The sequence below is a fragment of the Chelonoidis abingdonii genome, chromosome 3 (assembly GCF_003597395.2).
Source record: "Chelonoidis abingdonii isolate Lonesome George chromosome 3, CheloAbing_2.0, whole genome shotgun sequence".
Taxonomy (NCBI): Eukaryota; Metazoa; Chordata; order Testudines; family Testudinidae; genus Chelonoidis; species Chelonoidis abingdonii.
Window position 1 is genome coordinate 2,228,273 of NC_133771.1, and position 17,311 is coordinate 2,245,583.

The following is a 17,311-nucleotide window of genomic DNA, read 5'->3' on the forward strand; positions in this document are numbered from 1 at the left end:
CCAGGCCCCACGCCCACCCACCTCTTCCCACCCCCTCCCCGCTCCTCCCAGCACCTCCTCCATGCTGCAGAACAGCTGACTGCATCCAGCGGGAGGCGCTGTGAGGGAAGGGGAGGCACTGATCGGGGAGTGGGGGAGCTGGCTGACAGTGGGTGCTGAACATCCACTATTTTTTTTTCTGAGTGCCCCAGGGCTGGAGCACCCCTGGAGTCGTCTCTTATGTTCTCACTCATCTCTCTCTATGCTGCTTCTATCTTTCGGCAGCACAGAAGCTCTCTTTTGGACAACTCCCGGTCACCAGAGTTTTCAAGCACCTCCCAGCTAATATGGAAACACCAACACTCTCTCCCTGCTCCTTCGTCAGCCTACAGGAGACAATGCTTGAGTAGTTCTCAGCCGGGGTACCCTTACCCCTGGGGGTACATGGAGGTCTTCCAGAGGTACCTTAACTCATCTAGTTTTACAAGAGTGAAAAGCACTAGCAAACTCAGTGCAAACAAGAATTTCATACAGACAATGACTTGTTTATACTGCTCTAGATACTATATCAGTGTTTCTCAGCCTGGTGGTCATGACTTATTTTATAATTATAGGATAGAAATGAGAACGTAAGCAATTCTTCAGCACAGTGCTGTGGCACGTTTGTATTTTTATGTCTCATTTTGTAAGCAAGTAGTTTTTAACTGAGGTGACACTTGTGGTACACAAGACAAATCAGCCTTCTGATGGGTACAATAATCTGGAAAGGTTGAAAACCACTGGTTTACAGATTTGGGGAGGGCAGAGCTAGAAATAAACAGTGTGCTCAGTCTGTGAACCAACAGAGTGGAAGCTACATCAAAGAGCTGAGTTCTGATTCAGCCTTAGGCTTGGTGGATCCCATGGTCTCTCCTCTCTTTTGGGAGTGAGTTCCACAGTGCAGGCTTTTGCTGAAGCAGTTTCGGGTCATGTACTATCGGTGTTGTTAATACTGTTTCACTAGGCTCTTCTGCACATTCTGAGGTTCCCAAAAGATATACTGTGTCATGAGATATACAAAGTTGGGAGGAGGTCAATGAGGTGGCTTTCCACCCAGCGATCTCTGGCTGCAGAATTTGGAAGTACAGCAACTCTTTTCTGCCCTAGAGACAATGATGAAGCAACATGGCCAGTGAATGTGGGAAAGTTCTCTCTTCCCTTGGTGGGGGATAATTTCACTGCTCCAGCATAATGCAGCTGTTGTGGAAGGCCCTGGCTACAGAGGAAGAGGTGTCTCTCAGGAGCCCAGGGATTATCTTTGAGGCTTTGAGTATGAGGACAGAGACCTTGACCTGGATTGAATGGGGAGCAGGGCATGGGATGATGTTTCCATCCAACCTGTGTGGTTAAGCAGAACAGTTGCTATAGTTTGTCCTCGTTGGAGCTTTTTGAGGAAGATAGAACGAGCTGCACTACTGAGTCCTGGAGACCATGAATGTGTGGATCTCCATGGCCAGGTCTATCTTTTCATAAGACTCAAATGGAAGTGAGCATGTTTTGCCACCATAAGTATTTGGGCACCCAGTACCCCGAGGCATCTGAAGGGGTCATATGATGTGGATCAATTTACCAGTCCAAGGGCTGATGCTCTAGATGGTGGTGGTGTTGAAGAGGATTCAGACACCACAAAGCAGTTTCCATTTCTCTACCAACATCATCTCAGCCTTGCCTGGGTTCAGCTCAAGTCAGCTGCCCTGCAGCCAGGTGCTGGTTTTGGCAGGCTCAGAAAGCTGAATGGTGGTGCTCTTTACACTGCATGTGAAGGCAGATGTAGAACTAGATGTTAACTGCCTGCTGCTGACACTTCAGCCCTTGTTGTGTCACCAGCTCTTCTAATAGCTGCGTACTTACTGTGCTTGAATAGTCCAGGGGAGAGGACTGAATCTTGTCAGGCTACGGAAATGGAGGACTGACTAACCATCATGGTTATCTGGGTTTGGCTGGAGGAAGAGCCTGGGCCATGGAATTCCCTTACCTACGGCCCAGAGGAGGCCATCTGGTGGTCTGTGAGGTCTTTGGTGCAGGATGATGGTCTCTTTAGTGCTGATCATGTTTTCATGTAGCTGGTATATTCCCCCTGGCTGGGAGGTGCTGACAGACTCTGCTAGGAGTGGTCCCAGTGTTCTCTGCTACCCTTTACTCTCAGGAGAGATGGAGCAGTCACAGGCGGTGGCTCCATTTGCAGTCAGTGATTCCATGATTTCTGCTCACATGAATGGGCCAGATTCTTGGAAGACAGGGCCTGGTGTTTCTGGTCCTGCACCAGGTGGTGTATGAAGGCAGCTTGGACAGGGGGGGCCTTCGCTGTGAAATAAGGAGATACCTCCTCTCTTTGGCAGGGGTGTGATCTGTGACTCAGGGATGGAATTCAGCGTATGCCAAGACTATCTGAGAGCCAATGGAACAATGCCATGCCAAGGCCACAGCCTCCACTCAACCTGTTAAGCCTGGGTCACTTCAGGGTTACTATTACTGCTGTTGTGCTGGTCAGGAAGCACAGCATAACAATGTCTGCAAAAGCCAGGTGTAAGGCTACCAAACCACAGGGCTAAACAATTTCCTGGCGGCTGCTGTGAGCAGAAGGAGGCAGGAGCAGCAGGCCCAAGATGCAAGATAGGCTCAGCAAAGTAAGCACTGAAAGTGCCAAACAGATCCCTCCTGCACACTCCTTGCTGCTACACTGAAGAGCAGCCCCCTGACTATGCATACGGGAGGCCTTTCCTCCCCACGGAAGCACAGCAACCTGAGTCTGATGGCACCTTAGTGCCCGGCTGAGCAAGAACACCACCTACAAAATCACTAGCACCAGGCCTGCAGCACCGACATTTTCCCTGGAGAGAACCCATTCAGCCCCGAGCATGTTTAGCTTGCAAAACATAGAACCAGAGCCCATGGAGCATTCTCCAGGACAGTACCTGCATCACAGCATCCCACCATCACAGGAGAATCCTCACAGGCTGCAGCCATGGGGTCAGAGAGGCACAAGGGATGCAGGGAATGGATGAAGGGCAGCAGAGGCGGCAAAATCTGGCAGCAGAAGGCAAACTGCCCTTCCTCTCTGCAAAGAGGATGCTTCTCCAAAGTGTCTGTGCCATAGCCTCCCTGCTTCCTCCAGCTGGCTCTGAGCTGACTCATCCCCCCATAAATCACGCAGCTCCGCCTCCCCCTCAGGTTTAATGAACTGCCTTGCTGCCTGGAGTGTCCCCGGAGCACAGCTCTCTCCTTCCGCTGCCAAGCAACAACCCACAGGGAAACTACCTCCAAGGAGAGCTGCTGCATGAAGCAGGCATTAGCTCCGCAGCCAAAAAGCTCACTTAGGTCCCTGGCATCAGCTCACCTCTCTGCTGCTCCTTTCATATGAAGTGCAGCAGCCTCTGGGGTGGGGCCTGGCAACTATTTAACAGCTATCCAGGGGAAAACACTGGGAGTCTTGTGTACTTACACCAGGTCTGAATTTTGCCCCATGAAGATGAGGAGAACACCGTACCTGGCGGAAACTGCCCTGGGATCACAGGAAGGCACAGCATAATCACTTGAGCGGCGATGTAGGTAGGACACTGGGACTAACATGTTAACTCTTGGGAAACAGCGCACAGATGGTCAGGACCTCAGGTTTACATCTCACCTGCCTGAGGCACTTCTCAGAGCAAAGCATCCCCCACTGCTGCAATGGGACATGGAGGTCAGCACTGCCTCAGAGGAAGAGTCACCCACTCCCCCTTAAAGTTCTGCAGAGATTTATTCTCCACATGCTAACCTCAGCTTGTGAGCTTGCCTCACCCCAAACCAGAAAAGCCCCGTCAGGGCCCAGTTGCTCCTGTTCACTCCAGGGTCAGAAAAAGTTGCTCCCAATTGTACGTTTTCTAGCATTTTGTCGTGTGCGTTAACCTGATCAACAGGGGCTCCAGCCCTTCCCCAGAAAATTCCCCAGCTTGATCCATTTCCTGCCAGGGAATCTCTCATTTGCCCTTTCTTAATTCCATCCCATGTCTCCTAGTTATACCCCTTGGGCCACTCTCACCAATCCCTCTTCCTCCCGTGGTTTAGCGTGGCCACACATAACTCTATAATGACTTCTTATCTGTCAGATCCTTCAGCCCCCGGAGCATTTGTGTGTCTCTTCTCGACACTTCCTCCACTTTGTCCGTATCTATCTGGTAACAAGAGGCCCAGAAATAAACTGGCTCTAGAGACAGGCTGGAGGCCACCCGCTGTGGGAGGGAGAGCAAGCTGTCCCTTGTTGCAGCTCTCCTCACTTCTAGCACTCCTGGCTGGCAGAGAGTGCTCACCGACTGCTTCACTGTTTAAGAAAGCAGGAGGGTAAATCTTTTCTCTGTACATTAGTTGATGCTAAACCTCCTAAGTCAAGCTGTGGCTGGATCTGTGCTGACGTGAGCCTCAACACCTTTACTAATCTGCCCCACCACACCACCTCCCAGCCAACCTGCTCTGCCCGGCCCACTCTCCCCCGCTCTCTGCCCCGTTTCCCCTCTGCCAGCCTGCTCTCCCCCGGCCTCTGCACGGCCTGATCTCACCCCGCTGGGACCACTGAGATCTTCCAGTCTGAGAATTCTACCCAGTGATTCGTGCACAAAGTCCATAACTTCTAGCTGAACTCTCTGGTGTGTCTTTGAGACAAACATCCAGTCTTGATTTCAAATTATCTAGGGATGGAGAATCCACCACAGCTCTTGGTTAGGTCCTCCAATTGTTAATTACCCTGTTAAAAACATGCACCTTAGTTCTGGTCTGAATTTGTCTAATTTCAGCTTCCAGATGTCGGATCTTGTTATGTCTTTTTCTGCTAGATTACAGAGTCGGCTATCAGAAACCTGATGCCAATCTGGTTGGGCAAGAAGCTTGTGCACATTGATCCAGATAAACCCTGGCCATTCCCACCGAGTAGCCTCCGGCTCCAGATTACAATGAGTTCAGTATTAACCTGTCCAGATGGGATGTCAGGCAGGTGGCTGCTGTCAGAGACTTGGGACAGGGCCAGAGGATGCCTGAGAAATGTGAACACTTGCACAGCAGTAGCTGCTGTGTCTTTTGAGCCCCTCAGAAGCCTCTGTGGGGATGTTGTGACATTAAGCTTGTGATGAAGCTGTGGATATGTAGCACCATGGTTCTACCAACTCTATTGTACAGCCATGAAACGTGGGAGCTGAAGATGACTGAACAGCAGCAGACTGAAGTTTTTGTTGTCTTTGTCGACCGCTCTATATCAAGTGGCAGAGCAATGAGGACATGTGTCGCTGGACACAGCAACTGGAAATCAGCACTCATTTGGTTTTGGTTTCAGCAGCTTTCTTGGTAGACATACATCATTAGAATGGAAGACCAACAGATTAGGAAGCTGATTTACCAAGAAACTGCGTTACACAGTCTGCAATCACACAGTCACCAAAAGTGGTAAGTTTGCCAATGATGGACATAAACTGAATGCCCAGCCAGACCACCCTAAGGACCTAACCAGAGATCAGTCCGGGTGACACTCAATCCGCAAGGAGGCTATGTCCCTTTGGGATTCGCCATGACGACGACAATGACATCGATTCAGATAATAGTAATTTTAAATCAGAATATCATGAGGGACAGAGTCAGAAATCTAAGTATATTGTGTCAGCAGTTACTTTCATCAACTAAACTTGTGATCTCATCAAAAAAACAATACCAAGCTTGTTTAGCAAGTCTTACTTTCCATAAAACCATGTTTAGTAGCATTTATTACCCTACCTTTCCTCTGATTCTTTACTGACCACATCCCATATCAGTCTTTCCAGGATTCTGCCAGCCTAATTAGCCTATAGTTTCCATGGTCATCCCACTTATCCTTTTTAAATATTGGTACAACATCAGCAGCTTTTTTACAGTCCCCACTGATCCTAAACTTGTTAAAATCAACATTAATGGTTCAGAGAATTTCTCAGCCAGTTCTTTTAATATTCTTGGGTACAAGTTATCTGCTCCTGCAGATTTAAAAATGTTTAACTGTAATAGCTGCAGTTTAACAACCTTCCTAGTTACTGCTGGCACAGAAAGTCTTTCATTATTATTATTTATTCATCACCGCCCATAATACACTGGGCTCCTTCCAAACCGAGTAGCAGGGGTGCTCCCCTCCCCTCCCCCCCCCCCAAGATGGCTGCAGTCTAGAGATACAGCTAGTAGGGGGCAGGGCTGAGGATGGAAGAGCTGTCTCCCCTAAAAATGGCAGCAGGACTCTAGGGGAGAAGAGTTCAGGACACTCAGGAGAGACAAGAGAGGCTCCTGCCGAAAAGACTCAGAGACCAGGGGAGTTGCCCAGTTAGGGAGGGCTGGGAGGAGCCAGCTGAAGCAGGGAAGACCCTGAGAAACCAGGGGAGCTTGGGTCTGGGCCCAGTTTATGGTTGGAGGGCAGACTTTTGGATTCATTTCTGAACTTTAAGCTAATAACCAGACCCTAAAGAGAGCTGCGGTTACTGGACTTGTAAAAGCCTCTTTTTGTGAATTAGTGAGAAACCAAGAAGGGAAACTGAGACAAGGGGTCAGCCTGTGGCCATGAGGGGTCTCCGGGATGTTGCCAGTGGCACAGGCGGCAGGATCCAAATGTTCCTTCTGCAGGATCATCTGGCAACCCAGGCAGTGCAGCCACAGGCACAGCAGGGAGATCACTGCTGGCAGGTGAGGAAGATCCTGCTATGCTTTAATGTGGGAAACCTGGACACAAGAGTGGAGGGCCCCAGCTGGCAGTGGGATCACTCAGCAGGGGCTGGGGGAAGACACACACCAAGAGTGGTGTGGAGGTGGAAGGGCCTGGCCATATGTTTCAAGTGGTGGGGGATACCAGGAGGGTCTGTCTCTTTAAGAACAGTTAAGAAAAGAAGCAAGGGGAGAAGGGGAGCGTGTGTCCCCTAAGTGGCATGCCAGACGTAGCTGACTAGGACACAGCCAGACAAACGCTCCCTCTAAGAGGTGTTTTAGGCATGGGAAGGAAGGACCTGCACTGAAGATGTGTCTTAATGAGGTCCAGGACCTTGGCAAAGAAAACGAGGGGGTCTGTAAGATGGGAAAGATCTGGCAGGCTGCTAGCATGTTCTCGGAAGCATGCCAGCCCTCTGTGCCCGAGGCGAGAGGAGTGAGTGGGGTGGTGATGGACATAGTAGCCCCGCCTCCTGCTCAAGAGCAGACGGACTTGGGGCTGTGGGAGAAGGATGCTAAGTCAGAGAGAGGCAGGATCAGAGCAGGGATGTGACTCAGGAGCGGCAGGACAGAACAGCTGGTTGGCAAAGGGGTATAAACACAGAACTGGCGGGAGAGATTAGTGGTTTGCTCTCTTTGAAGGAGACACACCAGAGGAAACATGCTGCTTTGAAGGAGGATGTGCAGCTGGCCCTGCAAGAAAGCAACCAGCTAGCCACAGATAAGCAGGGCTTAGCATGGCAAATTGAAATGCTGGTGGACAAGTGGGTGGGCTTCATCTCCAAATAGGGGAGATGGAGGACATCAAGGAGGAAAGAGCCAGTTGCTCCGTGGCTTTAGCCAGTTGGTGGTATTGCTATCGCCAAACAAGCCAGCAAGGAGTGACGGAAGAAACAAAGATGGTAGAAACTTGCCCTGTGGTTGGGCAAGGGTGAGGTTGTGTAAGGGGGTGGCCTGTCCCTTTAAGGACTGGAGTCTGGAGCTGGCTGCCTCTGCCTGCCACACCTGGGAGGAGGGCTGGGGATGGGAGCTGCCACCCTGATAAAGGGCAGCAGGGAGTAAGAGAGGCTCCTGCAGAGAAAACTGAGAGGCCGGGGAGTTCCCCCAGCTGGGAAGGGCTGGGAGGAGCTGAGATGCCAGGAGAGTCTGGGGCCGGAGAGCAGACTTTTGTTCCTTTCTCAACCTGAAGATAATAAACTTTCACAAGGAAGCTGCTGTTACTGGATGTGCACACCCCTCTCTTTGTGAGTTATCAGGACCCCAGAAGGGAGGTGAGGTGAGGGTCCCCACTGCTGCCCAGCTCCAGCACAGTGCCTGGATCCTCTGCCTCCAACTCACTCTCTCCCGGCCATGCAGGTGTGTAGCTACACAAGGTCCCTCCCCCAGCTGGGCCTTACCTGAGCTCTCCCGCTCCAGCCTGGCATTAGCAATGGTGCTGGAGCCCCCACCCCACCCCCCCGCTCTGGCTGGCAAATGAGCACAGCTCTGACACGAACACTTGCGCATCCCCCTCTCTTCCTCCACGCCCCCTTCCCACCCCAGCCGGTCTGTGTCTCCCCGCCTCCCAGCATGTCTCTCTCACTTCGGCCCGCTCCCCCAGTGTCCACACCTCTTGTCTCATCCCTCAGTGTATGCACACCTCTGCGTCCTAGCCCCCCAGTGAGTGTATCTCTTTGTCCTACCCATACCCCCCAGTGTGTGGGTGCGTCTCCCTCGCCACTCCCCCTGTGCATCTGTGCATATCTGTCCTTTCTTCACGGACACTCTCTCCCCCTGCCAGCCCTCTCCCCACCCAGGGTGTCTCTCTTCCCTGTCACGTGTCCCAGGTTCTGGGGTGTGCACTCCTCCCTCCCCCATCTGTTTGTCCCTGGTTCAGAGCTGTGCAGTCCCCCCCACCCAGGTATGTAGAGTCAGACCAGGGTCACATGGAGGGCACTGACCCAATTCCTGCTGTCACAGCTCCCCCTGGAGCAGAAGGGCAGGTGAACCAGCCCATGCCTGCAAAGCAGCCATCCCCCTGACCTCCCAAGACCACCCCAACCAACAGGACAGCTGCCCTCGTTCCCCCGCCTTACCAGAGGCTTCTCTCTCTTGGCGGGTGACAGCAGCGAGGGTAACAGCAGGTCTCATCAGCACCGTCACACTCGCCCCCATTCAGCAGTGCCCAGAAATAGCTCAATCCACTCTAATCCCACTCTGCAGCTCAGGCCTTCTCAGCGCCTGCCCCCACCCCCAGTTCAGATCACCAGCACAAGCCTGTGGCCAGGCCACACTCTCCTCCCTGCCTGCTAGACACCAGAACGTTCCCCCCAGCCCCTCCCCTCCCACAATCAGACAGCCAGTTAGACTTGACATGGGCCTTTGAAAACATTGGGACCAGATGGACAGCCCCAGAGCCTGAACCCTCAGCATCCCCACAGCAGAGACAAGGCAGCTGCCGGGCAAGCCCTTCCCCCTCACACCAGCCCTGCCCACCCACCAGTGGCTCTTCTGCCAGTTAACACCAGCACTGGACATGGTCAGGAAACTGGACTGAGACCCACCCAATTCATCACACATGTGGGCCATCAGAGAGTGGGAAGGATTGTGCCCCCCTCCAGAGTTGGGGTGCCCAGCACTGCCCATGTGTTTCTTACCTTGTGAGTGTCGAGCGTCTCCCTGTCTGGAGCAGCACTGCTGGTGTCGATAGACCCGTTGGACGGCATTGTGGGGATGGGGTAGGCTGAGAGGTTTTGCTTTTTTTTTTTTTTTTTTAAATAAAATAAAATTTAAAAGTTCAAACTTTAAAAACAAGAAGAAAGTTTAAAAACTGCCCAAGCAGCAATGTCCTGAGCCTTCCGTCTGTCTGTCTGTCTGGCCCCTCCTGCCACCTGTGGAGGAAACACAGAGAAGGGCGCAGGGTGAGGCCCGGAACACCATCGCACACGGCACCCGCAGGCACCAGCTTCAAGCGGCCTCGCCCCCAGCCAGGGACAATTATTAACACGCCGCAGCCTTGACTCAGCTGTGCAGGGGCCCCTTTCCCCCAGCTCCGCCAGCCCCCCACCCACGAGGGTCCCCACCACCCGGACACCATGCTAGCCAGCTCCTCCAGACTCCATGGAGAGCCCCCTCGCCTCTCCCTGGCCCCCCGTCAATCCCAAACTCCTGTCCCGGGGCACGGAGTACCCCCCCCCCGTCCCAGACAGATGCTGCTTCCCCCTCCCCCAGCAGGGGCTGCCCACCACAGCCAAGCACCTGTTGCTATGGAAAATGCTGCCTGCATTAGCCATGGCCAGGGCTGCTGTTGCCTTTGGCACCAGAGCTGCAAATTGTTTCTAGAGCTTTCCAGCCGCAGCTCGTTCCCAGCCAGGAGGGTGGGGGGCTGCTGGGCAGGCAGGGCTGCTGCTTCTAAAACAGAAACTTAAAACCCAAACAATTCTCCTTCCTCTGCCCCACTACAGGTAGGCTGTGGCCTGGGGGGGCTGCAGGGAGCAGCTTCTTCCTCCCCTTCCCCACACCTCTGCTCTGTGCAGAGGCGAGGGGGTTGCATGTTCCCCACAATCAGCCTCTCCCTCCCTGCCTCCCCACCATCTCTGCTCTGTGCAGAGGCCGGGGGATGGGAGTCCCCCACAATCAGCCTCCCCCTCCTTGCCTCACCCCCACCGCTGCTCTGTGCAGAGGCAAGGGGGATGGGTGTCCCCTGCACTCAGCCTCTCCCTCCCTGCCTCCCACCCATCCACCCACCTTTGCTCTGTGCAGAGGCCCGGGGGCTGGGTGTAGGCAGGAACCAGCCTCTCCCTCTCTGTGCTCCCCCCCACCCTGCACAGGCCAGAGCCTGGGTGTCCGCTGCACTCAGCCTCTCCCTCTCTATTCCCCCCCCCCCCCCCCCCCCACCCCCCTGCTTCTGGCAGGGCTGGGTTAGAGGCAGGACCCAGCCGCCCCCTCCCTGACCCCCCTCCCCACACACCTCTGTTCTGTGCAGAGGCCAGGGGGCTGGGTGTCCCACATAATCAGCCTCTTCCTCCCTGCCCCCCTACCCACCTCCGCTCTGTGCAGAGGCCAGGGGGCTGGATGTAGGCAGGAACCATCTTCTCCCTCTCTGTGCCCCGCCCAACCCACTGTGCAGAGGCCATGGGGCTGGACGTCCCCTGCAATCAGCCTCCCCCTCCCTGCCCCTTGGTTCTTAGCAGGAATCCAACACTTGGGAGCTGTCTCCCCTCTGCTGGGAGGTTTGAGCACCACGGAACATTCTCCGCAGCCTGAACAAGCAGGGCACAGTCCGGAACAGACCCACCTCTCCTAGGCTGCCCCACCCGCAGGCAGCCGTCTCCCCAGTGTCTCCAGCACTGCCCCAGCTCCATCTCCCCCTCACTTCCAAACTCATGGGACATGCCAGCTACAATCACCACCTCAAGTTCCTCTATTTCCCCTGGGCTTCCAGCCCCTCCCCTTCACCGAAAGGTCTCACCAGGGTCCCCTTCAACCTCCTCTTCTGGTCCATTCTCAGAGCTCCGCCTCATCCTCACCCGCCTTGCCCTCACTGCTGCTTTTCACACTGCTGAGCACACACCTCCTTACTCCCTCCTCTCCTGGTTCATCTCTGACCATCGTTTCGGGGCTTTTTGTCTCCACTCTCCCTCACGTCTCATAGGTGCTGCCTTTGACCCCTGCCTCTTCTCCTTTCTCCCCTCTTTCCACCCACACAGCTTCAACTACCATCTTTACCCCAAAGAGCCACCTCTCCACTCTGACCTGTTTCCCTTCGCCCCAGCCTCACGTCAGCTCAACCGTACCATGGCTCCAGTTCCTCCCTCCCATCGTCTGTCAGCATGGACACTGTCACCAAAAGGCTGCGCACACCCACCCTAACCAACTCCACTGCTGCCTTTGCGCCCATGTGACGCTGATTGATGCGGGGTGACTGTGACAACGAAGACCACTTTCCTAGCCAACCATTTCCTGAGACTCCCCTGCCCCTGCGCTATGCCCCCCAGAGGATCCCCTTCTCTCCAGAAATGCACCCCTTTCTATAGTCTTCCCTATTGGGGCTGCAGGTCCCCCACAGGTGATCCAGGTGGCTCAGCAGCTGGGTCTGCGCTCTGCTCCCTGCCATGCCTCTCCCCCGCAGTATCCTTCCTCCCCAGCTCTGCCCACCCCTGCTCTGGCACTGCAAGTCCTGCAGGGTTTGGAGGGAGCTGAAGGACTAGCTCCCAGCTTTGCTCCTCCTACTGCAGGCTCAGCACACAGCGTACCTCTGGGATGCTGGAACAGAGCTGGAAAGGAAGATGGCAGCAGGGGAGGAAACCAGGAGGGAGTTGGGCTAAGAGTGCAGAATCAGCCCCTGGGCTGCTGGTTGGGGCTCTGTGGAACCAAGGTGTCATGGCTCAGGGGAGAAGCAGAGACATTTTGGGAGCTCAGAGGAGACTCTCAGCTGGGGAGCAAGACAGCTTGGCCAGGCAAGGGAGATGTCAGAGAGGTCAGTGCAACAAATGCCTTCAGCCAACTGAGATGTGACCCCTTGTAGCGAGGTGGTGGGATAACCCATACAGCCCCGCTGAGGGACAAGCCTCCCCTAGCACCAATATGGGCAGAGACAGTGGATCCTGCGCCCGCCACCCAGAAGTCATGGTGCAGGACAGGAAGTAGAAAAGCCCCGCCGCAAAGCTCAGTTGGAGAGGCTAGATACCTGTGGCCTAACTCCGGGTTGGGGGACGCCTGCAGGCCATGGCCGACCCAATGACTGGCCAGGCCAGCCGCGCCTGCCTCTTGCCAGCTACCCGGAGGAGGAGCCGCGCCTGACCTCGCCAGCTACCCCGAGGAGGAGCCGCGCCTGCCCCTCGCCAGCTACCCCGAGGAGGAGCCGCGCCTGCCCCTCGCCAGCTACCCCGAGGAGGAGCCGCGCCTGCCCCTCGCCTGCTACCCCGAGGAGGAGCCGCGCCTGCCTCTCGCCAGCTATCCCGAGGAGGAGCCGCGCCTGCCTCTCGCCAGCTATCCCGAGGAGGAGCCGCGCCTGCCTCTCGCCAGCTACCCCGAGGAGGAGCAGCGCCTGCCTCTCGCCAGCTACCCCGAGGAGGAGCAGCGCCTGCTTCTCGCCAGCTACCCCGAGGAGGAGCCGCGCCTGCCTCTCGCCAGCTACCCCGAGGAGGAGCCGTGCCTGCCCCTCGCCAGCTACCCCGAGGAGCAGTTGAATCTGCCCTTCGCTAGTTATCTGGAGGAATCGATGGTGCTGGGCACTGCCAAGGATGCTAACCAAACCCAGGTACCTTACAAGAGGGAGGTAGGAATTAGCCCAGAGTAGCTGACTTTAGTCTGGCTGCAGCACACCCAGAGCCCATGTCAGCGCGGTGCGGTCAGGATCCCCACTGACACAGCAGCGAGTCTTCTGCCGCTGCTAGGGCCCCGGGCTGGGACACGTGCAGCAGGAGGGCCTGCGTCCCCCCTGACCCCCCACTCACGGGTGTCAGCCTCCCCCTCACACCAGACACTCAGAAGCCGGAGCTCCTGACTGTGTGTTTGCTGCCCCACCCTGACCTAGGGCCTGGGCTTGCATTGAACTATTGGCTCTGCCCCTGCCTAAGGGCCCGAGCTCCCGACTGTTTGTTTACTGGCCCGCCCTGACCCAGGACTTGGGCTCAGAGCAACCTAGTGCGAGGCGATGGGATACCCCACAGCCCCATGGAGGAACCCTTCTACTCCCCTGTACATTTTTGGATGAAACTGCAATGCCTGTTGCCTCCTTGACAAGTGAGTGACACACTCATGTGTGTGACACGGTGTTTTTAAACCAATTGAGAGGCAGGAGAACTGGTGTAAGCATCTCCAGCACAGACAAGACCAAAGATCCCTTCTCGCCAGCTATTTGTCATCCCCTTCCAAGCTCTGCATGACTTCTTCCCCTTGCCAAATTCCAGGTGCTTCCCTATCCCCTCAAATGGTGTCAGCCTCCAATGCCCATTCTCAGTGTCCCCCACACCTCTGCCCCTTACCGAGAGCACCCTCCCCAAGCTCAGCTTCGAGGCCCTCACCCTGAAGCTCCATCTCTGCTGTGCTGCCTGCAGACGACACGTTGTGCTAGAGGAGTGCCCGGGGGACTGTTCAGACCTCCCAACATTGCACGTGTCTTGTGCCCTGCCCCCTACTCAGTGTATCTCTAGACTGTGGGCTCCATGGGGCAGGGAGCACCCCTGCTGCTCGGTTTGAGCAGCACCCGTTGGATGCGGGCACCCTCCAGGCTTGCACCCCCAATGCAATCCAGCTTCTTAGTCAGGGTGTCTCATCATAGAATACCAGGGTTGGAAGGGACCTCAGGAGGTATCTAGTCCAACCCCCTGCTCAAAGCAGGACCAACACCCAACTAAATCATCCCAGCGAAGGCTTTGTCAATCCTGACCTTAAAAACCTCTAAAGAAGGAGAATCCACCACCTCCCTAGGTAACCCATTCCACTGCTTCACCACTCTCCATCATGCCTCTGGCCTAGCACCCCCAGGCAATCCAGGTCCTTGGTCAGGGTCTCGTGATCCCAAAGGCCCTGCCCCCCATGCCATCTGACTCCCTTGCCAGGTTCACAACTCCTCTGGACCTCCATTTCCATGCAGTCCAGCTCCACTGCAGGGGTCTTGTGCTCCTTGGGGCCCCTCACCACAGAACACATTCTCTTCTGGTGGGTCTCCCGCCCTGTGGGTCCCAGCTGAGCTGCTGGCAACGTTCGCCTGGATTTCTAAGTAAGCCTCTCCAAACCCATATGAAACGGCTCTGTCAGCCACTTCTCCCCCCAGATGCAGGGAGCTCTGCCATTAGGAAGGCATTCCAACACACACACAAGGCCAGCAAATAGCTCAGCACAGCCAGCCAGCCCCCACCCCAGGTCATCCCCAATGTCCCAGAGAAATGGTTCGCTCAGAGCAGCACGCAGCTCCACTCTGAAAAATAACGAGTTCTCAGGCTTTGATTCGCTTCCAGCAAACATGGTCTCCAAATGCACTAAAAATAGTCAGGCTGCGTAAGAAACAGCAGGCAGATGGGGAATATGCAAGGGGGAGCACCAGGAACAACCAGCAATGAAGGCCTCCTCCCTGCCCCCATCCCTCGACAGCCTCATCAGCTAGCCTCCCCCTCTGCTGAGCTTTAAATAAAGACAAGCACTCTTTTTCAAAGTGAGCTCTTTAAGCAGCATGTCCATCCCTTAGAAGGGAGTGTAAACGCCCCTTTCCCCTAGTAACCACAAACTGCTGCTGTGAGCCCCGTGAGGGAGTGAACTCCCTTGTCCAACCAGCGACGGATCCTGCCTCTCTGTCTAAAGGAGGTTTGATACGGTCCACACAGTGTTCCTTACCTCTAAACGTCACTGGAAAGAGTCTGCAAAGAAACATGACTGAAGCAGGCTACACACGTTCAATGTGGAACCTGTGGGGCCTTCAGTAGTGCCCATTCACAGCAGCCTTGCCTTGGTCCCAAGCTCTCTGAATAACCTTACCCAAGTCAATGAGCTCCTCTACTGCTTCCACAACAGGTGTTCGTTCTCCTGATGGCAGCACGTACTCCTTCTCCTGTGCACTAGTGCCCAGAGTTATTACTGGCGCATTAAGAGCAAAGGCTGGGCAGAAGCTTGCAAACTGGAAGAGTTTCACCCAGTTAATGCAGCAGGTCTCAAAACTTGATCGCAAATTAATCCTCTCCTTGCCACCTGCTTGGCTCTCCCACTCACGCACCAGCGCCTGCCTTTGAAGTGCAGGGAAGGACTCTGTCTGCACGTTCCTCTGCTCCTGTATTTAACAGCTCAGTCTGACCTTACAGCTGAAGGCAAGTGAGGAAGAAAACTTACGGCACTTCTCCCACAAGGCAGAGCTTGTATGGGACCTGCCAGTCACTCCCACTAACGGCAGAGGCGTTTAAAGTGGGTTACCGTCTATGATACACACAGTGCTAACAAGCCAGGGTTTATTAAGGACTCCTCAAGTCCTGCTGTCAGGATGCTTCAGCCCAGTCACATGCTGGGAACTCACAGACACCTAACAGGCATTCTATTTCAAGTCATTTCAAAGAGGAGAGCTCATGAGCCTCCTGCCCCAGCTATTAATAATGAGGGCAACAAAGACTGAGACCCCAAGGCTCTTTCAGTGTGCACAGATCACTGAAATGCAGCCACCTCCAGTCTACGTTTACAAATACACACACACACACACACTCCTCTCCTTCCCCCCCAGCAGCTGAAGGTAGCTTCTTCTTTGTTCTGACACTACAGTACGTGCAGAATTTGAGGTACGCCAGCATGCAGATACCCTTACCCAAGCTGGCACTTGGTCATGATACAGAGATGACACCCTGCCTCTAGGAGTAAGTGCTCAGCGATCTTTAATGACCACAAATACTTAAGACCTGAGCTTCATTCCTCATATGGAAGATAGCACCTCTGCTAACACAGTTCATGTCACATGTACCTGGCACCGTGGTGCAGCACAGACATGGGGGGTAAGGGCCACCTAGCACTTAGACGGGTGCACTTTGCACCTGTAAAAATAGGGGGCTTTCCAGGGGGCTGTGAGGATTCGTTAGGGAACTTGTCCAAAGCATTTGAAACATGACAAGTCCTGCAAAGAATGATTATTGTTACTCTGAGTCAACAACACCCCCTCTGACAGCACAGTCTCTACTTCCCCTACTGAGACACACCTACTGAGCCACCAACAACCATCCTAAATCACACTGGGGCATTAGCTGAGCACTGATTCAGAGAGACGAGTCACTACCACCCCCTCCAGCAGCAAAATACTGCAGCGTTCACTGAGTATTGACTCAGAGGCAAGAGTGGTACCTACCCTGAGTCAGCACCTACTGCACCAGGGCTCTCCTTGAAGGTCTCCCAGGCAAGTAGCAACCAAATCCATCCCTCCTTAAAACCCAAAGTCAGATACCAAAATGGTATCAACAACTAAATGCTGCTGCAAATCACAACTCTGGACATTCAGAAAAGAAGGAAATTGGGAGAGAGAGTCTCTCTTTTCATTACAACAAGGCTGATAAGAGAAAGAGCTACAGAAAAAATCATAGCCATATTTGTCAAAAATGTTCAGGGCTAATGGGTTAGAAGTGATAGCATCACCTATGCTATTACTCCCGACGGATGGCTGTAATAAATTCATTGTCATGGATAATAAAAGTATTGGCTTGATCCAGTTAAACAAACTTAGCTAATTATGTAAAAGCAGCAGAGAATCCTGTGGCACCTTATAGACTAACAGACGTTTTGGAGCATGAGCTTTCGTGGGTGAAATTTCCACTACCTGCGTCACCCACGAAAGCTCACGCTCCAAAACGTCTGTTAGTCTATAAGGTGCCACAGGATTCTCTGCTGCTTTTACAGATCCAGACTAACACGGCTACCCCTCTGATACTTAGCTAATTATAAACTTCTGTGGTCAAATATTTGCTTATTTGCTTATTATTCAAAATTACATGTCTGTGTTAGGCAAAGGAGTCAAAATCTCGATTTGTATTTGGCTTTTACCCTCACAGAGTCCTATATAAAACTACATACTATACCCTGTGAATTTCAGCAAAAACAGATCAACTCTGCCAAGTGCTGGGGACAGTGATAGCACACATCGTAGGTGAAAATACACAGAAAAACA

At 53.9% G+C, this 17,311-nt stretch overlaps 1 protein-coding gene across 1 annotated transcript in view; it reads right to left on the minus strand.

The window, feature by feature from the left end:
• Positions 1–17,311, minus strand: part of DNMT3A (DNA methyltransferase 3 alpha) — a 312,305-nt gene that overhangs the window by 290,129 nt on the left and 4,865 nt on the right. Inside the window, exon 2 of the mRNA XM_075063543.1 lies at positions 9,336–9,569. Coding sequence (XP_074919644.1) covers positions 9,336–9,404 — 69 coding nt within the window. The 5' untranslated portion in view covers positions 9,405–9,569. The remainder of the gene's footprint in view (positions 1–9,335; positions 9,570–17,311) is intronic.